The sequence below is a fragment of the Glycine max genome, chromosome 4 (genome assembly GCF_000004515.6).
Source record: "Glycine max cultivar Williams 82 chromosome 4, Glycine_max_v4.0, whole genome shotgun sequence".
Lineage (NCBI taxonomy): Eukaryota > Viridiplantae > Streptophyta > Magnoliopsida > Fabales > Fabaceae > Glycine > Glycine max.
In genome coordinates this window covers 27,408,674-27,436,231 of record NC_016091.4, presented here as the reverse complement: position 1 = coordinate 27,436,231, position 27,558 = coordinate 27,408,674, and the positions used below count along the sequence as shown (strand labels likewise).

Below are 27,558 nucleotides of genomic sequence, written 5' to 3'. Positions count from 1 at the left end.
GAGGTGTGACCTCGGGCACTGTTGCATGTGACGTTTTGGGTGTGACCTGATTGGTTAGTAACTAGGGACGGTAATGATTTGTGCATGGTAGTTGCAGGGACTTAGGCATGAGTCCTGGTGTTGACTAGAACCCTGCTCTAGTGGACACACTATGTCTCAAAGACGTGTGCTTTTGTGTGCATGATGCAGGGGCTCGACACGAGTCCCAATGTGGACTAGAGCCTTGTTTTAGTGGACATTATGTGTGTCAAATGACATGCAATGTTTTGTATTAATTCACAAGGACTCAGACACAAGTACCCGTGTGACTAGGATGTTTTATCCGAGCGAGTAATGTGCTTGAGAGATGTGCAAGTGAACTCCTTCAAGAGATTCACGTGGGGGAAACGTGCTAGAAGTTGTGAGAGCTCACTAGATGATGGTTGATTGGCGGTCTCCACCATGAGGTGTGGATGTGATCCCTGTTTTGTTTAAGTCTAGATGATTCTCGGACTCAATTCGCCTTCAACGTTATTTTGTACCTGTGCAGCCGAGCCCCACGGTGATGATAAAGTAAACCCTCCAGGAGGAGTGGTTGAAGAGTGAGTCCTCAAAGTTTAGGATGGCCTAATAGAGTGGTACCTAAGGTATGCTCGCTAACTTGCTATTTCTTGGGGATGTGAGGCTGAGTTTGTGGTCGTGTTTTCCACTAAGCCGACTTGGCAATCTCGACAAATGCAAGGCATAGTCGGTAGGTGAGAACCTGCCATTATGACATGGTGCAGGTGTACTCTCAACAGTCATCCAAACTAAAATGTTGTAAGACTACTGAGTTCTGGGAGTTCCAATGGTAGCTGGCCAATGTGATGTATATGTTGAGTTAGTGAAAAAGTGACTCCTTAAGATGCGTGTGAGATCCGATAGATAACCACATCGTAGTGGTTGCTAGTCTTATGTGTTTTGACTTGTGTTTAGGTCTTTATGTGTCTTGGCTAACGAAGTAGAAAGACTCACCTTTACATTTTTATTTTTGGGGTTAGATGGAGCCAGAGTTTCTTCTTGAGCTTGATTGTGGAGGATGGTGTAGCAACAGTGGTAATTGGTAGGGAGCTTCCCCATGGAGGAGTCGGGTGGCTCATTCAGAAAAATAGTAAGGAGGATTTTGAGGAGGATCCAGATGAAGATATGTGGGATGCTTCCTCACGAGAGTCTTGTTGTTAGGGATCTTCTGAACTACCAACCTTTTGTTTTGCTCTTCTTGCACACAATTTCTTCCCTAGGTATGGGTTAGTAATGACTGCTCTAAAGACAGTGTTTCCCTTTCTTTTGCACATGTAGGGGTAGACCTAGGTTTAAGATATTTTGTTGGTACTTGCAGTTATCATTTCTTTATTATGTTTAATTTAGGACATATTCACACTTAGATTTATCTTCAATTTCAAGCTCGTTACTTGTTGTAATGAATCAACCTTCATATATCAACAATTTAAGTTTATAGAAATTGTCTTTCTCTTCATTCAAAAAACATATGGTTTATAATTGGAACGCATATGTTTTTACAAGATGGTTTATATTTTCATCAAGACTTGCATGTATTAAGGAATAAAAAGAAAAGAGAAGTTTACTCATGTTTTGTTAAAGTAAAATGTTTCCACAATTGTATTAATGAATACCTTTACAAAAAAAATCAATTTACAAAAAGGGAAAAGTGTGTGTTTATTCATAATAGATTTTAGGTGTTAGAAAGACTACATGAAATAGGTATCGTTATAGGGGATGGTTTTATCTATTAGCTTCACAATATCTAGTTAATTTGACACTACTATTGGCAATCCTATACTGATGCATCCCTGAGGTGTCATTATATCTTTTAACATCGTCGCATAAAATTCATACATAGATTAACTAATACCACATTCTTGCCACAGTAGCCAAAGTAAGTATATACCGTCACAAGCAACTTGCTATCATTCACCATTTGAGGTGTACACACATTAACACACACGAACAATTCCTTACTCAAAACTCAAATAAGTCACACAATATCATCTCAAACTTTTTGTCTCCCTAAAAATGTAAGAGCACACAAGACAAACATGGACAAGTCCACACCCCAGTCTTAATAGGACGAGTTGCTTTGATACCATTATTGTAACACCTAAAATTGGGGTTTACAAATACACTTTAAATACCTTTCATTCATCTTTATAAACAGGTGAGTTCAAAGCCTTTTCATAAATGTCATAATAGAAAATGAAAAGATAAGGTAAATTTTCAATGGAATTAAACTTTTCATGAAGGCTCCCCACTTCTTTTCTTTTCAATGAAAGCTATCAACTTGAAAACAAAGCGGTTTAATTTTGGAATCGTATACAACATACATATTTACAAAATGTTGTTTCATTTAAAGCCACAAGTTGATGTACATAATAAATAGTTAAACTTTAAGTAGAAACCTTCATATATGAAATAACATCATGTATATATATATATAAAGATTTGAGATAAGCCTCCATGGCCACCAAACATTAGTTAATAAGTATCAAAGGTAAATAGTAAGTAAATAAGATGACTGAATACACATAAAAGTTCCTTAAACCTTGGTCTATTCAAATTAATACACCAAAGTGAAAAACCTAGTCTCAGAATAATCCATATATCCAAGCTCTGTAGAATAACCGCACCATCAAGAAAGTACATGCCAGATGAAAGTGAACCCGCCAATGAGAACCCAATGAATAACTCTCAAAGGGATCCTCCTACACTCAAAGATGCTAACCCACAAGCAAAGATCCATCCTAATGCTCATCAGTCGAACCTGAAAATGTTGGTGTGAGGAGTGAGTCCTCCACTCCCTTAAAAGCCATAAACAAAGAAATATCACACACCAACCTACACAACCACCACATGTAGTTCACTAACAAAGAATGCTCATGGTATCCTAGTCCACAATCTATCTCACGCATTATCATATCTTGGGCCTCCATTGCCATTAAGCCCCACTGGCGTTAATGGTCTTACACAAACACTACCACTATGCCTCTCATGCCTTAATGCTCTTATGCAACGTATGGATGACAATTAGGAGGACACGTCTCATGTCAATATATGACATGGAACTCTCACCAACCATGGATACGACTCTGCTCTAGTCAGGAATGACAAGTGAGGCTTGTGAGTCTTCTAAACTAATCGGATATTTCTTTAGTCGGGTTATCACAACTCAACATTCCCCCAGGTTTCTTTGAACCATTTGAACCGTCCCCTAGTGAACCTATTATATGTCATTCATCTCTCTTCTAACAATTCCTCACTCATTTCATGATGAGAAGCATTAATCCCTAAATAATGGTTGTGTCAATACACGTGAATTGAAGTTAGAGGACGTTTTCCCATTGAGTATAGGGTCATATCCCCAACTCCCAACATAACCATATCTCTAACTCTAACACACTTTTGCTATTGTGTTCATCCATTCCTTTCTTTTTTCCTCATTATGTATGTCGATCCACATGAAGCTTCTGACCGTAAATCCTTCTCCATCGTGCACACATACAAAGCAACAAGAGAGGAAGGAAATTAACTCTCTTCCTTCTCTAGGGTCACCATTAACTATCTTCCTCATACAAGAAAATCAACCACCATCATCACCATAAACATAATCAATTCATGAACATAAATTTGCTACAATGTTGAGGGTCAGAAATCCCAAATCCAAAACCAAAGTACAAATTATAACTCAAAATCATATAATAGAAGTAATATCATCAAAGAAGCAATCTCATAATCGAAACAATCTCATCATAGAAGCAATCTCATAATTAAAGCAATCTCATAATAAGAACAATCTCATTATAGAAGCAATCACATAATAAATTATCATGTAACATCATCCAATAAGCATAAGGAATCTAGTTCATGAAATGGTATCCCAAAGTCCAAGTAAAAATCCACATAATTCATAATAAATAAAAAAGTAGCACATGCTTATTTTATTGCATTGCAGTACCATCATCTTATAAAATCAATATATCAATCATCTCTTAATGTAATTTCATGAAAGTTATCACTATAGAAATCCTTGTGTGTCTAGTTTTGAAAATGGTATCATATATCATAATAGGATCACTACGCACATAGAAATAACCCTTTTACTAACATATGTTTGAATAGGACAACAATTAGAATCCCCTCACATGCTCCTCGCCATTTTAATTAGATTATTAGTCAAAACAGTGAAATAAATTATGAGTGGCCTCAAATTTTAAAGCTTATCATGTCTAGTTTTCAGGGAAGTTCATCAAAATGACATATCATTCCTAGATCATTCCCAATTCACAAAACAAATAGTAAAGGTCAAAACAAAACATCCAACAAAACTGTCATTTTTGTAGAAATTATAGAAAATTCATTTCTCACTCAAATTGAACGTATTTTATATGGATTCATATGCTCCAAATGTCTAATTTCATAATATAATTTTTCTTTAAGCATTAAAAGTCTCAATCACTCTCAGAATTCAATTTCGTGAGACATGACACAGCATGAATTTTCACAAACACCTTATGTGCATAATTTTTTATATCAAACAACACAACAATCATCATATATATATATATATATATATATATATATATATATATATATATATATATATATTAAATGACTCTAAATTATCTCTTGGTATCTTTGTCTTGCTTCCATATAAGCTACTTCCTCTTATTATTCATACCATACATGATAAAAGCATAATTTAGAAGAACCTTTTCCCATAGAAGTCCAATTTTCGAAAACTCTATATTTTTCTCTAAGTTTTCATTCATTCTAAATCAATTTTTGGAGTCCAAATTTCATTTTTCCCAAAATAATGCAAAATCACCCTAAAAGGGTTCAAAACTTGATTTTTACATAACTTTTGCTATACAAATCCACATTCGACAAACTTTATATGCTTTCCTGGGTTTTGGGGGTCAAGGAACCCAATTTTGGCATCGAAAACATCAATGAAAACCCCAGAAGTCCACTGGGATTGACAAAGGCAAATACGAAAAATTCATAACAAAAAATTAAAGCTCTACTACCCATTGCAACCACACATATACCCAAGGATTTGGAAAAACTACCCCTTACCTTGGTTCCAAAGATCTACATGTTCAAAATGGAAAAATGGACCACCCACTTGTAGCTCTTGAAAAACTCTACCACATAAAAAAATGTAAGGGTAAATGATAGGATTTGAAGGAGAAAGAAGGAGAAGTTGGAAATCCCAATAGAAATGGGAGAGAAACCTACCTCTCACAAACCAAGCACCAAGCCTTTCTTTCTCTCTGCTAAAACTCAGCTACCAACCCTTAGGGTGAGGGGTCTCTTAGTTTATGTAGAGGCCTCAAAATTAGGTCTAAGGGCTTTTTAGTCATTTCCAAAATATGATTTTTTTTAAAAATATTTTTGGACATATGTAAACATCATATTTTAATTAATTTGAATCCAATAAATAAACCATATTGTCACAAATAATTTATGAGTTAAAGGCCTTTAAAATCACTCAAATCCAATTTAAAATAAAATTTTTATGATTAAAACACTAATTATGTTCAATAAATTAATTATTAATGCTTAATAAATTATTTCCTTAAACAAAAAAATGAAAATTCTTAATTATAGTGAAACTAATTTTATCAAGGCTCAAAATGATTTTTAGTCTAAAAAATTGCATAATTACAAAAATGTTATGAGAAGATTTTTCTTACTTTGAATTTTCTTTGACTATAGTTGACTGAATGTTGACCAATGGCTTTTAGGCTTAAAACACATCTTCTTTAAGCCTAGAATTAAAATTCTATAGCACTTATCCATTCAAGGATATGACACAAACAACAATTATTTCACTACTTAAAATGTTATAACGTTAACTATTATGTTAATTTTTTAAAATAAATATCAAACATGAAAAATTAATATAATTAAAATTCTTCGGAAATTAAAAATTTCTCCCCAAGACCGCCTGTAGGAAATATTACCCTTTCCTAAATTAAAAAGTAAAAGGGGGGTAAATGTGATTTTTCAAACAAGAAGGCATAATCCCGGGAGCAGTATGTGTACATTTTTATACTAATTAATAATTTTTGCGTGGTTTCAGTATACTTTATCTGCATGCGGTACACTAATGCGTACAACTTTAATGAGTAAAAGTTAAAATATCATCCCAGAATTAATAAGCAACTAGGAGACAGCAATTTAACAGCTTTTATTAAACAGCAAACAAAAAAGTATATAGACTGTAGACAGAATAAAATATAGCATCCTTCGGTCGTACATTCTCAATAACATCAATATATGAACAAGTATTACTAAATAAGAGTCCTCATGTACATAATGGTGCAGTCAAACGGAGCTATCGACTTCCCATGCCAAAATACAATGTACAACAAATCTCCATCCATTACGTTGTAAGACATAATATAGGGGATATATGATTAGATTACAACTATTGTTGCTCACAACATTGACTAGATAAAATCAAACTCAACAAAAAGGCTAAAGAAGGAAGTTATCTATCATATGGTAAACCACATCAGCACCATCAGAATTCAACCAATATGTTTTCACCTGAGACCAAGGCAAAACATTAAAAAATTAGAAAAAGACACAAATAACATAAAAAAGATTGGCATGTTTTGCAAGAACAATCTACATATGATTAAGAACTCGTAGGTTTAATTGATTATTCTCAAAACAAATATGGGAGAGAAGATAAAGAGCAAGGGTATATTAAAAATCTGGGACAGAAAATCTAATGTGCAAAGCCAAAAATGGTTAATTTGTATCAAGAAACAAAATCGAAAATGATATAAACAAACATGAAGACTCTCATATATTAAATATATAAAACATGAGTCAGATGTATCAATGGGTTATCATTTTTTGTCACCGATAAGTTCCACTTCCACATGCCTCTTGGCATGTTGACAGGTGGCACAAGCAACATGTTGGAAATCCCACATCAGCTAATGACATGGTCAAATTAAAATATGTAAATGGAGGACAACCCTTGCCTGCCTTACGAGCTGGTTTTGTAAGGTTGAATTAGACATATAACCCACAACCTAAGATGATATTAGAGCTTATCCTTGAGACTATCATTGGGCATATCGGCCATCGGTCCATCCACTATCAGCCAATCCTGCAAACTTCATGCTTGAGATGTCTAGTCCTCAGCATGAAGGGGTGCGTTCGAGATCCCACATTGACCAATGACATGCTCAAAAAAGGTGTATATAAGAAGAGAATAACCCTCATCTTACAAGCTGATTTTTTAGAGTTAAATTGGACCCAAACACAAAATTCCAAGACTAGCCGATTTTGTAGGGTTTTAGCAAGGCTCAAACCCATAATTCTATGAAAATCTCACATCAACTAGTGATATGGCCAAATTAAAGTATGTAAGTGGAGGGAAATTACCACCTTACAAGTCGGTTTTGTAGGGTTAAGTTAGACCCATAACCCACATTGTAAGACAACAGTCCAAAAGGTGCAAAATTCCTCTCCTACGGACAACAATGACATCATGAAAACATAAGGTCAAATTTCAAGGTACTATTTTGGTATTCCATGGACTTTACCAAACCAAAATTATTTAAGATCATCAGGTTTACCTGATCCTTTTGCAGTCCTAGTCCATATGGCCTCGTGGTTTATATTTGGGCTTGAGAAAAAGCTGTTAACTTTGTATTTTTGGTTGAAATTTATTGGAACTCATAAATCATACGCAAGACTCATTAAATAGGTATTGAGACCTGATTTTGTAAGTCTCAGTAACTTTCAACTAATAGTAAAGACTCATACTATATTTTGCTTTAGTTTTATGCTATTAAGTTTTTTGTATTTTTGTATATGTTTATTGTTTAAATGAGAAAAATGTTTAAGACATGATAATTTCAAAAAGTTTAAGTAAGCATGTATATTTGGATTTAATGTTTCTTCTTTCAATAATAATAATGTGTTACCTGAATTGTACTGTGAGCAACGTATCGTTGTTTACTTTTCTGAAAGCTAACATCCACACGCTCCCAAGATACCTGAGTGAGCCCCCTTATCATCTCCTCTACATAGGGTAAGTATAAAAAAAGTCAGAAAACTAGGAATTACAGGGTAGGCTAAGGCACAAGAGCAGGACCAATCCTGAGATTTTCTGGGCTCAGGGCGAAACAATAAAAAGGACCCCTTTTATATTTAAGTATTTGAACTAATAAATATATATTATATTGTATTACTATTGTATAGTTGGTGCAACTAAGATGAGGGTAACCACTGAGATAACTGTAGAATGAAAATATTAAAAATATTAAATAAATTGAATGCAATGCTTATGTTTGATCATGGTACGTAAGCAAAGTTACTTAAAAAAATGTGACCATGTTGAACAATGATATGTTAATAGAACTGAACCAGAAATTAGGTAAAGAAAGGAAATGCTGAAACCCAAAAAAGATGAACGCAGAGACAAATTACACAATCTAGGATGCTCAATAGTCCCATGGTTCTCCCTTTCCCCTTCTTTCTACTACAAATCCACAGACATGATTTGAAGAGTAGATGAGATGGAGAATGGAAAAGAATAAATCTATTACTGATGAATGAAATCTGAATAGAACAGGGAGAAAATTATCCTTCCAAGGGATTTTCCCTTTATACAAAGAGCTACTTCTCAATTCCTTAAAGCTAACAAACAATTCAGAACAATAACTCCATGTACTCTCTCCAACTATATAAGCTAGGTTTTTGCCCTTGCTACTATAACCACCTAACTAACGTAACCTACTCTGTAACTAGTTCTAAAACTTCTTGGATCCTATCTGTGTTTCCCCCCCTTGAAGTTCCATCTTGTCCTCCAAGAGGAAATTAGGGATTCCCCTTCCTAGATTTCCTGCTGTTCATTTTCACACAATGCTTCTCTCTGTTGATTCAGGATAGATACCTGTTAGGAAACAATTGCAAGGTATGAGACTTGAGTCATGGCATTCTAGTAATTATAGTGCAGTTTTCCCAGGGTTCTTATCAACTGGTATTCCTTTCACAATTTCTCTCAACTGCTAATGAGCTGCTTAGATAGTGACCCCAATTGAGGACAAGGTTTATTTTTAGGAGGGGTGTATTGATAGGATATAAGGAGAAGAGAGAGTTAGTTAAGATATTTAGACTATTAATGAGTTAGTTAGTTAGAGGGATCTATTAGATATAAATAGGGGAAGAAGGATAGGAGAGAGGGGGAATTGTTCATTAGTAGATTGAGCATTAACTCTTTGTGAAAGGAGAAATCTTTTGTGAAGGGGAAACCCTTGGAGGAGAGTTATCTCTCTTATTTTCTGTTCTTCTCATCCTATTCAATAAAATTCTGTCTTTTCTTGGTCATTTCAATTCTTGGTTCCTGACAAATTATCAATCAGAACAACACATACCATCCTAAACATGAAATCTATGATAAAAGTCATCATCTTCCTAAGTACACAATACTACAACATTGAGCAGGAGCAATAGACATAGTCAACAGAAATCAACATCAACATTATATTACGAAAGCCTTTTTAAAGTAAAGAAATGACCTTCTAAGTCAATTATTTGGCCTCCAATATTAGATGTTTTATTGCGAATTTCATCCGTAGTCTCTCCTTCAACATAAACAATGTGTGGGTATCTCTCATCAATTACAAGAAGATTGGACTAGCACAAGAGAAGGAACAGAATTTAGTCTCTGAAACCATGTAAAGAATTAAGGAAGACTATTATCAAAAGGTTTGTCTATACCTTTGGAAGTTCATGTTGACGACGAATTGATGAGGTACGCCATCCTACCATATCTTAAAGATAAGTCAAGAAATATCAAAATATGAAAAGCATTTCTTTATCTTAACGAATGATCTGCAGCATTGTGCCAATTTATGGTTTCAGGTAAATTACTAATTTTCTAGCCAAGGAGACATTGGAGTGTAATGATTTACAAGTTCTTTATATTAGAACATACAAACTGCATCTGCTAACTTTGACATATGTGGTTTGACTAGATTCATTAGGCTTAAGCTTATATGGTCAAAGATGAATTATTATTTAAAACCTAAATATAAAAGAGGATACGATCATAATTTGCATTTGCATATGCCACTCGACGCTTAAATGCACGTAAAGCTGACCTACACCGTCACAAACAATTAGATTGTTAATAATACAGAAACAAATACTAGCATTTCATGAACTTAACTGATACTTTAATACTAACATAAACTTTAAATCGTCAGAGTCATTAACCATTCGCAGGAGCAGAGGACGCTTTCCATCATCATTGTCCATGAGGAAGAGATGCTTCCCAGATCTCCCTGCAACTAAATGTGCAGTTTCAGATGCTCTTCTCTCAAGGAAAGGAAGACCGCAAAGAAATGGAAGCTACAAGAACCGAAAGATAAAAAGCAGTAAGAGACAATATTGCAAGTCCAATATATGCACTTCATGCCCAACATAAAATCTATGAGCAAACTAACAAAGCCAAACAAAGCACAATAGTGTTTCCCTGCAGCTATAATCCATGGAAAATTAAAAGATTCAATGCAACTCAATGTTTTATGCTTGTTCAAACATAAATATTTAGAACAATTAATAAGACCATTAATCTAAGGCAAGTGAGTTACAGAAAAATATGAAAACCCTTTATCTCTTACACTACTAATTGAATATTTTTCCCTTTGTAAATTTTCATAAAAAGTAGCAACTTGATTCACTACTATGGAAAAGGAAATAAATAGAAATAAATACACTTCCTTTTTATATGAGATTGTATAACAATTAAGAAAAGAAATAATAGGCTACTACTTGAGTCCATTTTGTATTATCAAACTTTCAAGCATGTCTTTGAATATCCATATTCAATATCAACCTTTGAAGATATCTAATAGGGACATGGGTATTATAGGGTGCCTAAGTTTCATATTGAGTAATGTCGGATGCTTAATGGAGTACTTAAGTGGCTTGATTCTCCCCCCTTGACAGTTAGCTTTAAATGGAGGGTTCCCATAGTGCTTTGGTGCTTATCAATTGGTATCAAAGATAGTTGGTAGTGTCTTAGAAAGGCATGTCTATGGAGTGGCAGCCAAGAAAGGTTGAGGGAAGCCTTCTAGAGTGCAGCCACCGGGATGTCAGCTCCTAGGGATGGTACTATGATAGGGACTAAGGTATTATGGAGTGCCTGAGTCCCATGTCAAGTAGTATGCAATGCTTAGTGGAATAGTTAAGTGGTCTGCTGTGTTTTCCCTCCTTAGCAGCTAGCTTTTAAGCGAGAGTTCCCCAAGTGCTTGTGTGCTTATCAATATCTAATTGTAAAAATATACAATTGCAACCAAGACAAATTCAGTAGAAAAATATCTTTCTTGCCATACATATCACAGTTATAAACTGACCATCAGAAATTCTAAATGCTAAAAGACATAACTACTGAAATCATATGAACCAAACCACTTTCCTTTCAGAGTTTAAGTTAAGTGGCTTTCAGGAAATAAAAAGGAACTAAATTTAATGATTTCACTAACTGTAGAGAGTTTGCACTTAAATACCATCCATGTGCACCTATCTTGTAAGAAAATCAAAATGCCAAAAGATTTTATGTCTGATAATTGAAGTAGTTAAGTGAAACAACAGGCACAAAGAACATTACAGCTACTGTTCATAGCAAACTTCAGCTACCTGTTTATTTCCTCTTGAACCGAGATGTGGTGTTGCAAATGTTATAAAGTTCATGGGCTCTAAACCAGCAATCTTGGCTTCATAACTCTGTTCAAGGAATTGCTTTGAAAATTCTGTTTTCTCTTCATTGAAATAGTCTCTACTGGTACCAACAAGTGCCAATGTTGAAGAATAATCATAAAGTCTCCCAATAGCATATCTTGCCACCAAGCCTCCTAGAGAATGCGCCACAAAGGATATCTTCTGCACCTCTGGCCAACGTTTAACAACAGATAATACCTGCATAAATATGAATTAAAACTGAAGATATATATGTGACTGAGTGAGTCGCTGCAAAGCCAACACTGTAAATGAAAATTAAGAGAGATTAAGATTGTAAAGAGAAAAAAAAATGATCATACTATAATTACCAAAAATACCTCTTCAGCTAGCCTCTCGCCCATTGTATCAACACCATCAAACGTCAATTTTGAAGAATTGCATTCACTGCCTGTCCACAAATTATCAAGCAAATGCAATTAATGTTTTTCTTTATAAACAATGCAAAAAATAATAAGAGCGAAGGATTGGTAGACTTGGCAATGTAAGGGCTAGAATCAGAAGATTAATAAAGCAGGATGATTTAACATTTAAGAAATTAAGAAAAAACTAGTCGACAAATTTCTTCAACAAAACATCTTGTGTTTGTTGAAGATGTTTTATATGACCTAGATCTAAGGGAAAGACCAAAAGAATTTATTCAACCAACAAAACTAGAACCTTGAAACCATCCATTCATTATCCCACAACTTGGTGACTTATAAGAAAATTAACAATCCGTTGATACAATGCATTTCAAATTCCCCAGAATTTTCAATTTTCAGATGCAGAGGAAAAGGAGCAGCTAAATTTTGACAGGAGGTGGGAATGCTTACGGTGTACAATCACTTTATCTGGAAGCTTCTTCACAAACTGCTCTGCAGCATATCTCCAATCAGCAGCACTGAAATATCAAAGTACATTTCACTGTAAAGGTAGCCACTCAACAGAGAATGTATATATTACCCACAATCTATTACCAAAATCCTAATGAACTTCCATGCTCAGGAAACAAAAGATAACAGAGCTGAATTATCTAATTAACAATAGCACAGAATCCAATCATCCATAACTCACAATGAGTAGATAGAAATGGAATTCTGCTGGATAAATCAATTCCCAAACTAAAAGAAATGTTCAGATCTTGAAAATGATAAAGGTAAAAAGATAACAATAAATTACAACAATTATTATGGATTCATATTTAGAAAAAGAAAAAGAAAATAATGCACGAGACTAAAGCAAAGCCCTAAAATGATTACATTGACCTATTAGCTTTACTTACACTTCCATCATTCTTGATATTACACCTACTTCCCTTCCATTTCTATACCTTTTTTATTTTCTTAGCATATTGGATATTATATAAGAAACGGCTGGAACACAGATGCAGTTTTTCAACTAACAAAAATATAAGGGTGTATCTATTTCAAGCTTTGAAAAGTGATTCCTGCTAATGTGAATTTGAAAATGTTTGCTACAAGTTTTAAAAATATTTTCCTAAGCCCTGTTGATTAGGTTGAGTCATCCTCAAGTTTGACTTTGTTTTCATTCCAGTGAAAATATTAGAAGATACATGCAATCATGGTTATCAAACTCTCGAGTTAACTCGCTAACTTTTACGAGTTTACGAGTTTACGAGTCCACTTGTCCTCTGCGAGTTGACTCTTGAATAAACTCTTTTTTAGTAGACTATGGGTAAACTCTATAAACTCTAAGTAAATTCGGTAGACTCTCGAGTTTATCACCGAGTCAACGAGTTAGCAAGTTAAAAAAAATTAAACCAATATGTAAGTCATTTTTTATTGTTTTCTATCTGTTTAGCATTCAACATACCTCCATTTAACATGTTATTCTCAAATACAAAATTCTCACCTTTAATAATATCAAACCCTTTTCTCTAATAACATCAAATTCTCGATGAGAATGATCTATCACTACTATAACCTCAACAAGTTATTGTCTAGTGGTGATGTATTATTACTAGACTTAATTATTTAAATATTCTGAACTTTATGATTTATTATTTTGTTTTATTATATTGTTGAAATGTTTAATTAGTATATTATTTATAGATATTTTGTTATTATTTTTATATGAAGTAAACTCTTACGAGTCTACGGGTTGAATCTATGGAACTTTCACTGAGTCTGCATAAACTCTCGAGTTTGATAACCTTGTCTACAATTACATAACTTAAGTAATAACTTGGGTTGTCACTCTCACTATTTTTTTCTTTCATCATTTGAATTTTGAAAAATACTCCCGTAATAATGGGGAAGTTGAGCCAGAAGCACTTCTATGAGAGAGAGAAAAAAATATCAGGAAAAAAATAAGAGAACTTCTGCAAATTAGCTTATGCATAAGTTAATTTAAGCTTATGCAGAAGCTCATTTCATTTTTAGCCTTAAATGTAAGCAAACAAGTTATGTTATTGTGAGAATGAAAATCCATATCAAGGCGATGAGGTAAATGCAAAACGTTACCTCCCAATGATTCCGTTAACCATAATAACAAGGTGGTGAGGAGCCGGGTTGGGCGCCGCGGCGGCGGCGGCGTCGAAGAAGTCCTGGCCGGCGGAATCGACCTCGGTCTTGAAGCAGCCGCGGCTCATTCGGCGGAGCAGTTCCATTTTGAGGGAGAGACTGGGCCGGGCGGGTCTGGATCCTGGATCGAAGCAGAAAGGGCGGAGCAGTGAACGGGTCGGGTCAAGAGTGGGTACGGGGGGTTTGGGTCGGAGCACAGAGCCGGAGTCTGAGGCCAGCATGAAAGAGGGTTTAATGTTGTTTGCGTGATTTTCACTGTTCAGTGCGGAAAGAAAGCACACAAAGTTGTTATGATTTGATTTAGGGAACCTTTTTGCTGTGGTGGCTTGAGGTTGAAGGGACCGGGAGCAGTTGCCAGTTGAATGGTTCCCTCGCCTCACCTGACCTCACCTGCTTACTTGGTCAATGTTGACAACATTGTTTTATTGCAACTTCAACCCTCTATATCCATGCATTATTACATGACCATTTCAACTCATACCCTTGCATTTGAAAGTTGTTCTAGATTTTACTCAAATTTAGAAAATATGCATTCGAGTCAACAGAATGTATATATAAAATTTATTAATCAAAATTATTTATGTTTTTTTTTTTATCAAAATTGGCAAAACCTTCATTTATTATTGTTGTTATTCTTGCGTAGGGAGGAATTTGTGCTAGGAATTACATTTCTATTTTCCTCAATTATAAACCTTTCGTAGTCCAATCAATAATTAATCTGGAGTGTACTGGTTTTAGATTTTGGTACGATTACGAATTTTGGTAAGAACATTTGATGTCCACTGTGGGGCCACGATAAAACATATCTCGCGACCTCTTGTCAATCCTCTCACACTCATTCATGGTTAGCACTCGATTTGGCCTCAAATGTGAGACCCCCTCATAGACTTTCATCCTCGTTCGACAGCTATGACAGACATAGACACTCTACAGCAACTTCAAAACCACATCACGGAGATAGGGTGACGCCACGAGAAAGAATTGACAAAAATGGTTAGCACTCGATCTGGCCTCAAATGCGAGACCCCCCCTCATAGACTCTCATCCTCGTCCGGTAGCTATGATAGACATAGACACTCTACAACAACTCCAAAACCGCATCACGGAGATAGGGTGACGCTATTAGAAAGAATTGACAAAGCTAAAGGCTGATCATAACCAGCTAGAGGCTCGTGTCAGATGTCCCCACGGCGACAAGCAATCCGCCCACACCTTGCCTGAACGCACCCAAGGGGAACCACACCCCCCAACGCACAGGCAACACTGTAGATGATTTGAGTCTCTCCCGCGTGCATCGTCCAGTGAAGACTATTTGTCGGCATCCTTTTGTCGATCGCATTATGGAGGCAGACATACACTTGTGGTGGAAAACACTCAACCTCTACACCAACGATGACCCAATCCTATGTCGTGTCTTCCCTAAATCCTTCAAGGGAGTAGCATTGATCTAGTACGATTGAATCCTACCTAGGTCCATAGACAATTTTGAAACTCTCGTCAAACGATTTAGTGCCAGTATGCCACTAGCAGGTCTCACCGCATGACCTTGACTGCCTTGGCCAGTTTGTGACTAACAGACGACGAGTTCCTCAAAAAGTTCATGGACAGATTTGAGTGCATGACCGTCTAGATCCAAAACCTCAATCTTGAGGTAGCATTGCATTCCATGCTCCTCGTCTTATGCCCTGACAAGTTTGTAGATAGGTTGTGCAAAAAATCACCCAGTAGCATAGATGAACTATGCAAACGAGCCAAGGACCACATCCAAAGGGAAGAAATGTCCAAATTCTGGAATGAAGTCGGACAGAAGCGCGACAAGTGCGAAGCACACACCAAGCCCAATTTGCACAAGTTGGACAAGAGACATAAGCCAAACAAGCGCGAGCCTTTCCCCAAAGGACTCAGGTACGAGCATTACGCACCCCTAACGACCAATCACACCATGATTCTTGAGGAAGCATTCAACCTGGAGGTACCCATTCGGCTACCCTAGACATAACATTGAAGACACAACCAAATACTGCAGATATCACTGTGGTATTGGTCATAACATCAAAGACTACAGGGCCCTAAAGGATAAGATAGAAGAACTTATACAGGCTAGCTACGTAGCCCAGTTTGTTAAGAGACCAGACAATCACCAAGTATAAGCAAGACCCGGAAGACATTAAGAGGAGCAGCACAGGAACTAACACCCATGCCAAAAACTGATACTCCCCAATAACTCCAAAACCGCATTACGGAGATTGAGCAACACCACTATAGCTCCAGTACGTGTCATCCACGACGAATGATATGTATCCAAGACCATGTCATTATGTCTCTAGTACGTGCCACCCACGGCAAGTGACACGTATGCAAGAACACACCATTAGGTCTCCAGTACGTGGCACCCACAGCGAGTGACATGTATGCAAGAGCTGTAGAAGCAAGCTTCATGATGATGAATCAAGTTGATTCAAGTAGTTTTGATAATGACAAAGATGATGACAAAAAGCCCAAAGAATGATTTCAAGATTGATTTCATGAGAAGCAATCAAGAAGATTCAAAAATCAAGAGAAGTTTGATTTCAAGATTCAAAGAGAATATGAATTCAAAATTCAAGAGAAGAAATCAAGAAGACTTCACAAGGGAAATATTGAAAAGATTTTTCAAAAAACAAACATAGCATAGTTTTGTTTTTCAAAAGAGTTTTTCTCAAAATTTTCTAAGTTACCAGAGTTTTTACTCTCTGGTAATCGATTACCAGTTTCATGTAATCGATTACCAGTGGCAAAGTTTGATTTCAAAAGCTTTTAACTGAATTTACAACGTTTCAATTGATTTTAAAATGGTGTAATCGATTACAATATATTGGTAATCGATTACCAGTGTATCTGAAAGTTGAAATTCAAATTCAATTGTGAAGAGTCACATCCTTTCATAAAAAGCTTTGTGTAATTGATTACATGGTTTTGGTAATCGATTACCAGTGATAAGTTTTGAATAAAAATCAAGAGATGTAACTCTTCCAATGGTTTTCAGGTTTTTCTAAAGGTTATAACTTTTCCAATGGTTTTCTTGACCAGACATGAAGAGTCTATAAAAGCAAGACCTTGATTAGCATTTCAATAACTTTTGACAACCTTTACAAATAACTTTTTCATATATTCTTTTACATCTTTTACACACAACCTTTGAACATCCTTTTGAATTTCTTCTTCTTCTTCCTTTGTCAAAAGCTTTCTAAAGTTTTCTGGTTTCCAAACCATGAAAACAAAAGTGTGTTATATCTTTTCATTCTCTTCTCCCTTTGCCAAAAAGAATTCGCCAAGGACTTATCGTCTGAATTCTTTTTGTGTCTCTCTTCTCCCTTTTCCAAAAGAACGAAGGACTAACCGCCTGAATTCTTTTGTGTCTCCCTTCTCCCTTTTCAAAGAATTCAAAATGACATAGTCTGAGAATTCTTTTGATTCTTCCCTTTCCCTTATACAAAAGATTTCAAAGGACTAACCGCCTGAGATATCTTTTGTATCCCCTTCACAAAGTTTCAAAGGACTAACCGTTTGAGAACTTTGTCTTAACACATTAGAGGGTACATCCTTTGTGGTACAAGTAGAGGGTACATCTACTTGGGTTGTTGTGACTGAGAACAAGAGAGGGTACATCTCTTGTGGATCAGTTCAAGTGGAGGGTACATCCACTTGGTTGTTCAAAGAGAACAAGGGAGGGTACATCCCTTGTGGATCTTTGCTTGTAAAGGTTTTTATAAGGTTGAAAAGAAATCTCAAGGACCGCAGGTCGCTTGGGGACTGGATGTAGGCATGGGTTGTTGCCGAACCAGTATAAAACTCTTGTGTTTGTCTTCTTCTTCCCTACACTCTTTAATTTCCGCTGTGCACTTTAATTATCGCTTTTACTTTTGGTTAAGTTTCTATTTTTGTTCTTTACTTTCTTAACATTATAGTAAAAGCCTAATTGAATTTAGTAACATTAAGAAGGATAGATTTTTAATTAGTAAAGGTTCATTAATAATTAATTCAACCCCCCCCCCCCCCTTCTTAATTATTCCGAGGCCACTTGATCCAACAAGAGCTCCATTACGTCTCCAGTATGTGTTACTTCACACGTGACATGTATGAAAGAGCATGACATTACATCTTTAATACGTGCCCCTCGACGGGTGACACCTACACAAGAGCATGGCACCACGTCTTTAGTACATGTCACTCCACAAATTGACACATATGCAAGAGCACGACATGTGTGATACACTAGACTTGACAAATCCAAGGCCCACCCTTGGTAAGTCTCATTTCTTCAACAGCTTGCAAAACCTAGGGTCCACCTTTGGTGAGTCTCGCCAAAATCCAAGACGGACACGTCACTGATCAATCTTTCAAAGGTTCATCAAAATTTCCTCAACTAACATGTCATACCTCGCCTGTAAAACCAAAAACATGTCCACCCCAGACAACTTGATAGGAGCAGTCATGACAACACCTGTCTAGGCTCAGGGGCTTGACAAGCCTCACAAACCTACAACTTGCACACTCGTCGGGGTTACCACTCTCGACATCGGACAACACTCGTCCATACTTAGGGGCTCGACAAACTGGACACCCTCTCTTGGACATCAGACAAACTCCCTCAACACAAGACAAACTCCCTTAACACGAGATAATCTCCTTTAGCACCAGACAATCTCTTTCGGCCGCAAGATGGATCAAAGGTTGGGGGGCTTATGTAGTGTCCAAGACCCATAAAATACACATGGAATCCTACTTGACACTTAGAGACACGCATCAACCCTCCACGCCTGCCCTCCACTTGACACCAAAAACATGTCTAACCTAACTATTTTTCAAATGTATTTGAATATTATATCCATTGACAGGTAATTAATTATGTATAACACCACACATTATCTACAAGGTACGATTATCTTCTACCTTTTATCTATAAGCAAATGTTTATCTCTAACATTATCTATAAGCTCTCAACTATTATCTACAAGCCAGGAATTATCTATAAGGCTACAACAACCCCTACAAACAAGGACCAACACCCTCACTCAACTAATATAAATACAGGTTCCATCGAACCCCTCTACATGACTTGCTCACACACTCAACGCACGACAACAAGCATGTGCCCCCCTCTCTCTCTCTCGCTCATACGAGCTTTGTTTAAGCATATACTTGCTTTACTTTCCTCACTCATATTCTTACTTGAGTGTCGGAGTCCTCTATTTTGCAGGTCCCCCCTCTTGTCATTGGAACCTCTCCAAGTTGACGTGCGAAGTTCGGGACACCACTCAACCACGTCCACCCTGATGTGTCACAGTTTCGGATTTTGATAAGAACAAATACCTTGCACTGAGTGTCATTTAGTAGTTCCTACGGGTATTTGTTGAAGTAGATATTCTATCTTTCCTTATTTATGTGTATCTTTGAGTACACAAGCATAGCCAAATAATGTTCGATCTTGAGTCTCTTCGTCCATGTGCTACTTGACATGTCCTTGTTGTGACTCAACGAAGTACCTTTTACAGAGGCTGATGCAATCTTACCCCCCAAAGGCATTGGATAGAAAACTACAAGAAGATTGGGCCAAAGACGCAAGAGAAGGCCCTAGGGTTCTCATGAGCCTTAGGGTAGATTTCGGACCCATGGGCTAAGTATGAGCCCACTTATCTTTGTACATATTAGATTAAGGTTTCATTAATTTTGGTCTTTGTATTTAGGGCTCCATAATGTAGGCAGGGTACCCTAGAAATATAGGATTTTTCAGCCCTTGTATTTTAGGGCACCTAGACTAGTTTTTGTATTAGGGGTAGTTTTGTAATTTCACATGTAATAAGTGAATATTTGATGTGTGTGGTTGGAAATAAATTTAATTGAATTGGTAGAAGCCCAATCCAATTAAATTTTAGAGGGGGAGGTGAGCATTTGCTTACCACACCCCATTGCCACATCATATAGTCACACTTTGTGCATGTCCTTCATGCTTTACATGCTTCATGACACCTAAGCACACTTAGTGGAGAATCTTGGATTAGTGGGCTGAACCATAACTAAAATTCTGTAATCATAATTAGTGAAATTTTGGCTCCAAAGTTTGGCTCCACAAATTCAATTTCAAATTCAAGTGAAATTTGAATTGAAATTCAAATTTCCCTCCAATTTTGTGTGACACTTAGACTATAAATAGAGGTCATGTGTGTACATTTTTTTAACTTTGATCATTTGAAAATTAAACTTCAAAGTTCAGAGCTCTCTTAGAGCACAAAATTTCATGCTCTTCTCTCCCTCTCCCTTCATTCATCTCCTTCTTCCTCCAAGCTCTTATCCATGGCCTCCTATGGTGGTGAGCTTCTTCTAGACTCATCTTCTCCTTGAAGTGGCATCTCCTCTCTCTCTTCCTTCTCCATTCTGCTGCCATTCATCTTCCAAGAAGCAAAGGAATCCATTGATGAAGAAGATCCTAGGCCTACAAGCTCCAATGGAGCTTACATCAGAGGCCCTACTAAGACCAAATAGTTTGCATGTCCCCCAAAGTAAAAGCAAACAACACAACATATATATATATATATATATATATATATATATATATATATATATATATATATATATATATATATATATATATTATCAAGCAAAGTTGGAAACAAAAGGGTGAATACGCTAGGGACAAACATATGTGGCTTTCAAGTATGTTTGTGTGTGTGCTCTACTCCTTACTCTCCTTCACGCCCCTTCTCATTTAAATACATTTCTCTCGTGATGTTGTTAATTTCACTCTCCTTTGGTGGGAACTTGGTCTCTTAGCAAGCAAAAGACAAGGAACAATAGCATTATCCACAATTGAAGCAGTGTACATGTCAGTTGCAAGTTGTTGTTATCAATTTAAACATCAACTTGGGGATTACAATATCTATGAGAGTAAAACTCCTATTCTTTGTGATAACACTACTACTTTTAACTTGTCTAGGAATCCCATATTGCATTCTTGAGCCAAACATATTAAAATTAAATATCACTTTATATATAAGAGATCATGCTCATAAAGGATAATGGATTTTACAATTTGTAACCACTGAAAATCAACTTGCTAATTAATTTGAATATAAAGGAACAATTAATTTGAATATGTTTGGGTCCAAGACTTATTGTCTAAAATGGTAGCGTCCAATGCATGTTTATGCATCCATCCGTATATTGTGTCCAACACATGGTGTTTCATATGTTTTGTGCTTATATGCATTTGTGTGCAAAATGACATTTATTTTTGGTGTATTAATTGAAAATGATTTGAAAGAAATGACAAACTCCCTAATGAGTCACCATAGTTACCCAAACTGCCTTTTGAACGTCTCATCGTGGTGCAACAAAAGCAAAGTAGTTAACCTTTTCTCTCTTTCCTTTTTCAAAATATCACCAAAAATGTTTTTCCTTCCTCAAACACTTAACCTAAACCTAGACACTCAGATCCCTCATTCTCACACTATTTATGCCTCTGGGTTCTAAGTTTTTGTTCTTTTCTCTCTCCTAAACCCTAAAACAAGAACCCTTCTTTTCTCAAACCCTAACTCAAACTAAGAAATAGCCTCCATCAACAAGTATGCTAGCATGGCTCGTGAAATACAAGGAACACACTAGAAGGGGGGTTGAATAGTGTATTAGAAAAACTTAAAACCTTTTTCACAAAATGGATATTTTCATAAGTGCAAATCCAGTAAATGTTTGAAATATGATGCTCTTCAAGAGAGTGTCCAACAACTTAAAATAGAGTTTCTCAAAAGATACTTTAGCAGAAAACGTCAAACAAATATAACAAGTTTTCACAAAGCTTTTGTGTTCAAGGCGGGAATGGAGTAACTTATGATAAAAACAAGTTATATCAAAAGTTAGAGTTAAAAATAGAGTTTATATTGGTTCACTCAAACTCGTGAGCTATGTGCAGTTCTCTTTCAAATCCTTGAAGATTCCTCTAATCACAAAACTGATTAGAAACAAGCATTACACTCTACCACTTCTGGCTACAACAAGTGTTCATGATGCAATCCTCCCTAGGAAGGGACCAATCACTAGAACCATGAGCAAGAGGCTCCAAGAAGATTGATTGGGCTAGAGCTGCTGAAGAAGGCCCTAGGGTTCTCATGAACCTTAGGGTAGATTTCTGAGCCCATGGGCCAAGGTTGGGTCCAATTATCTTTGTACATATTAGACTAGGATGTCATTATATTTGGTCCTTGTATTTAGGGCTCCATATTGTAGGTAGGGTACCCTAGAAATATAGGATTTTTCAGCCCTCGTATTTTTGGGCACCTAGACTAGTTTTGTATTAGGGGTAGTTTTGTAATTTCACATGCACTAAGTGGATATTTGATGTGTGTGGTTGGAAATAAATTTAATTGAATTGGTAGAAGCCCAATCCAATTAAATTTTAGAGGGGGAGTGAGCATTTGCTTACTACACCCCATTGCCACATCATATAGTCACACTTTGTGCATGTCCTTCATGCTTTTCATGCCTCATGACACCTAAGCACACTTAATGGAGAATCTTGGAATTGATCTTGGATTAGTGGGCTGAACCATAACTAAAATTCACTAATCATAATTAGTGAAATTTTGGCTCCAAAGTTTGGCTCTACAAATTCAATTTCAAATTCAAGTGAAATTTGAAATTCCCTCCAATTTTGTGTGACACTTAGGCTATAAATAGAGGTCATGTGTGTGCATTTTTTTGGAACTTTGATCATTTGAATATTAACTTCAGATTTCAGAGCTCTTTTTTAGCACAAAATTTCGTTCTCTTCTCTCCCTCTCCCTTCATTCATCTCCTTCTTCCTCCAAGCTCTTATCCATGGCCTCCTATGGTGGTGAGCTTCTTCTAGACTCATCTTCTCCTTGAAGTGGCGTCTCCTCTCTCTCTTCCTTCTCCATTCCGCTGCCATTTATCTTCCAAGAAGCAAAGGAATCCATTGATGAAGAAGATCCTAGGCCTACAAGCTCCAATGGAGCTTGCATCATGTGGTATCAAGAGCATCTTCATCTAGGTGATGTTCTTTTGCTTCCTCTATCTTTTTGTTCGGTGAATTCTCTTTAATTCCTTGTTCTTCATCTTATTCTCCATGTATATCCTCCATTGTCTTGTGGTTTGGTGCTGTTTAGAGTAGATTCAAAAAAAAAATAAACCGATTAAATCTTAGATCTACACTTGTTCTTGCATTTCTATGGTTCAAATTTTGTAGATCTACTCTTGAATCTTGTTTTTGTGTTGATTTTAGGTTCTATCAATTTTCATTCATAATATTCTTGTGCTGAACCTTTAGATCTAAATTTTGTTCCAAAATATTGATTAGAAAAAAAAAACACAAAAATCTAAGTGTAAATCACTTAATCCATGTTGTCTTAGAGTCATGTTTAGTCATAGTAATTGTCACATTATGCTCTAAGTTTGTGTTGAATTTTTATTTTGTTTTTTGAATTCTAGATACATTTTTTTCATGTATTCTTGTCATTCTTAGCCTATCTTTTGAATTTTGAGTCTAATTCATGCATGTTATTTAGTTCATAACATGTTCTAAATCAATTCCTAGAAGTAGTCTTGTTGTTGAACTCTTTTTTGTTTTCTAAGATTCCTACATGATGCCTATGATGAAGTTGAGATGTGGTGTTGAGTTGTGGCTGGATTTGTGAATCAAATAAGTCTTAAGCTCTCTTGAATTGTGTTATTCAAGATAATTGAGCATAAGCAAACACAAATTGTAACTATCCAAGCCTTAAGCAACATAAACACTACTCTTGATTTCTAGGTTGAAATCGCTGGTGCAGGCAGCTTGAACATACAAAAGTGTATAAATTACTGGGAATTGGTCACTACGTTTTTTGAGCTGAAACTTTTACTGAATTTTTTAGACATCTGGACCAAAATTATAAAAAAAGAACCAAGCGATTTGGATTAAAGGAAAAATAAAGAAAAATCTCACAAGTTGGCAGAAAAATCAGTGTCCAGGAAAAAAAAAAGTGAAAGGAAAGTGTGCTTGTTGTTTTGGCTCAAAATTTGTTCTATAATTGGTGCCTATTTTATACCAATCCTAGTTCTGAAATTTCAATTGAAAATTATTGTGAAAACAAGTGCCAAAACTAGAGGTTTCTTGAGTCGTTTTTTTTTTTTTAGTTTTTCTACTCTACTCTAGAGCCATTCTAGGTTTCTCTTTGAGTCCTAGCTTGCTTTTTTGTGCTTTCCATTGCTTTAATTGTTGAATAATCCTTGGAAATTTGTCTTGTTAAAACTCTATTGGTTTAGCTTTCATTTCATTTTTTTGTCTTTGGTTATTGCTTGTCTCTTTGTTTCCTTGCTTGTGAGTTGCCATATAGGGAATTGGAAAGGAGGATTGGTGCCATATCTTGAAGAATTTGAGTCAAGAAGCAAGGGGCCAACCACCTTAAGAGCTATTGGACTAAGAAGCACTCCAAATTGAGTGAAACACTAAAGAGAGAATAGCCACCACAATTGAGGACTTTTTTTCTTTGTAATTTTGTAATTGGCAATTTGCTTTGCTTTCAAATTTTGTAACAAAAAGGCCTTTCATTGGAAGTAAGTTGGGAGCCTCCGCTAGGTCACCCTACTTCCATTTATGTGTAATAATTTTAGGCAATTTTCCCTTAGGATAGTGAGTGTTTTGTTGGGAACCTTAAATGAGGTCATCCAAACACTCTTAGGATCCGCCTAGTTTGCATTTCTTGCACTTTAATTTCTTGCTTACTTTCATAGCTTATTTCCTTTACCCTCCATTGTCAAACCGCCTAGATAGCTTTCCTTTTACCAATTAGTTTTTACCTTATCTTTCACACCTTTTTTAGTGTTTATTTTGGCTAGTTTCAACCATAGTTTCTTTTACCTTTTTTTCAAACCCCCAACAAGAAAGAACCATAACTTAGGAACCAACATGAGTCTTCATTCTTCATCTAGTGTTAATGGTGAGGGTTCTACTCCTAAGGACCCCTTGTATAAGATATTAGATGAGTTGAGATCCCTTAAGTTGTGGAAAGAAAAACAAGAGAGAAAAGAAAAAGGTAAAAAAAGAGTGGAAGAAATAAGTCAAGATGAAAGAGAGAAAATAAGAGAGGAAGAAAGAAGAAAAATAATGAAAGAAATGAAAAGAGAAAAACATGCCTCCTATAGTAGTCATGACTCTTGCAAGAGTTTAAGTGAAGAACTTAGCGACTATTATAGAGGGCGTCATAGTTCACATACTAAACATCACTCCCAAAGAAGAGAAAAGGATAGAAGGCCTCAAGAGGTTAACATTAGCCTCCCACATTTCCACGGAAAAGATAATGTTGAGGCCTACTTAGATTGGGAAATGAAGGTTGAACAACTCTTTGCTTGCCATCTGTCATACCCTAATTTCGTCCGGGGACCTTTGCTCGATGACGTGCGACCATTCTTTGGTCCTCGTGAGGTGCTTGGCACCCATCATTAGGCAATTTGTGAAATTCCAGGACATGCCGAAAAAAACCAAAAAAATATTGATGCACAATCCGTAAGTTTCCGTGACACACCGGAAATCAAATGGAAGCATCGTTGCATAATTAAGTGAGGTTCCGTAACATTCCGTAAGTCAAAAAGGGGATGATTATGTAATCCGCAAGGTTCCGTAACATTACGGAAAGAAAACAAGTATCGTTACGAAATTCGTAAGTTTCCGTAACTTTACGAAAAAAGAATCACCAAAAAACAGCAGAGCAAGGTTCCGTAACATTACGGAAAGAAAACAAGTATCGTTACGAAATTCGTAAGTTTCCGTAACTTTACGAAAAAAGAATCACCAAAAAACAGCAGAGGGGGGTGTACTTAGTAAAAATGGGGGTGCAAATAGCACCCAGGCCCATTTGGGCCCTCCAGAAGATTCCTCCAGAAGGCGGTTGCTTCTGGAGGAAGCAACCCTGCTCGCCTGGGCGAGCTGGGCGGCAACCACCTCCCCTATTTTGCTATAAATAGGGGAGGAAATGAAGAAGGAAGGGGTCCAGCCCCTTAGGCACTTCTCTCTCTTTCGAATTTGCTTGGAAAAATTATTTCCGTGAAGAAAATCTAAGCCGAGGCGCTTCCGAAACGTTTCCGTAACGTTTTCCGTGAGGAATTTCGCAAAGATTTCAACCGTTCTTCGACGTTCTTCATTCGTTCTTCATCGTTCTTCGATCTTCAACGGGTAAGTACCTCGAACCAAGCTTTTCGATTCATTCTATGTACCCGTAGTGGTCCACATTGTGTTTCGTGCATTTTTATTCTCGTTTTGTTTACTTTTTATACCCCCTGTTGACGTGCTTAAGCCATTTTACTTAAGTCGTTTCTCGCTTAACTTAAAAATAAAATAAATTTCCACCGAACGTTTGAATTGTATTATCCATTAACTTCGGTTAAAATAAATTCCGACCGTTCGGTCATGCCGTAACCACGTTGGAAATCAAAAAAGAGGTAAAAAATAATATAAATAATCAAAAAAACATCTTTTATAAAATAAAGCGGAAAATCAATCGGACGTTTTCTCTTTGGGATTTCTCATTCTTAATCGAATTGATTAATAACTAAAGTGAAACTAAAGGCTAAAATCAATTCGCCTAGTCAAGCTCGTCCATAAAAATAGGCTTTTGAAGTTTGTCATTTCATTTTCTCACTAAGTAAAATGGATCATTTTTAAGGTCCAACGCCTTAAAATGATCACCTCTTAAAGTAAAAAAGAATCACTTGATAAAAAAGAACTACGTAGGTCTGATTTTCTCATCCCAAATTGAGGAATACGTAGGAGCAAAGGGAAACACCCTTGTCGACCACAAAAAAGAAAAATATAAAAAGGGTATAAAGGATATAAGAACATAAAAGGGAACATAAAAATCAAAGTCATGTTTGCACATTCGATTAAAGGCTGCCGTCCCTTGGGACGGACGTGTGGGGTGCTAATACCTTCCCCGTGCGTAAATACAACTCCCGAACCTTTCACTTAAAAGTTCGTAGATCGCGTCTTTTCCGGTTTTTCCGACGTTTTCCTCAAATAAACGTTGGTGGCGACTCCGCGCGTATTCCTTTCGTGGAACACGCATCCCGCGAGTCTCGCGTCGCCCTCCCGCCGAAGGGTAGGTTGCGACAGTTGGCGACTCCACTGGGGACTGTTTTTTAGAGAGTTAGGCCATTTAATCTTGTGCAATGTTTTATCATGACTTTCTCCTTTGTTGGTTTC

The 27,558-nt window shown here is 36.4% G+C and overlaps 1 protein-coding gene and 1 long non-coding RNA gene across 2 annotated transcripts; both read right to left on the bottom strand.

The window, feature by feature from the left end:
* Nucleotides 1–2,458: 2,458 nt before the first annotated feature.
* On the bottom strand, nucleotides 2,459–5,311 carry LOC106798649 (uncharacterized). Its single transcript, XR_001388172.3, has 3 exons — nucleotides 5,272–5,311; nucleotides 5,110–5,177; nucleotides 2,459–2,797 (listed from the first exon to the last, which is right to left on the bottom strand). It is a non-coding gene; the product is annotated as an uncharacterized lncRNA (long non-coding RNA).
* A 1,015-nt stretch (nucleotides 5,312–6,326) lies between these two features.
* LOC100792868 (uncharacterized) lies at nucleotides 6,327–14,782 on the bottom strand. Its single transcript, XM_003522866.5, has 10 exons — nucleotides 14,271–14,782; nucleotides 12,621–12,688; nucleotides 12,126–12,196; nucleotides 11,707–11,985; nucleotides 10,253–10,416; nucleotides 10,111–10,166; nucleotides 9,784–9,836; nucleotides 9,582–9,699; nucleotides 7,986–8,083; nucleotides 6,327–6,588 (listed from the first exon to the last, which is right to left on the bottom strand). Exons 1-10 carry the CDS (start codon nucleotides 14,549–14,551, stop codon nucleotides 6,517–6,519), a joined length of 1,260 nt encoding a protein of 419 aa, XP_003522914.1. The 5' UTR covers nucleotides 14,552–14,782; the 3' UTR covers nucleotides 6,327–6,516.
* Nucleotides 14,783–27,558: the final 12,776 nt, after the last annotated feature.

Excerpts from the sequence above, each read along its gene's own strand:
- LOC100792868 (XM_003522866.5), bottom strand. The coding sequence starts at position 14,551 with ATGCTGGCCTCAGACTCCGGCTCTGTGCTCCGACCCAAACCCCCCGTA. Across the intron at positions 10,417-11,706 it reads GTTCAAGAGGAAATAAACAG|CTTCCATTTCTTTGCGGTCT; the intron begins GTAGCTGAAGTT and ends CGGTTCTTGTAG. Across the intron at positions 8,084-9,581 it reads CCAAATAATTGACTTAGAAG|AGGAGATGATAAGGGGGCTC; the intron begins GTCATTTCTTTA and ends TACCCTATGTAG.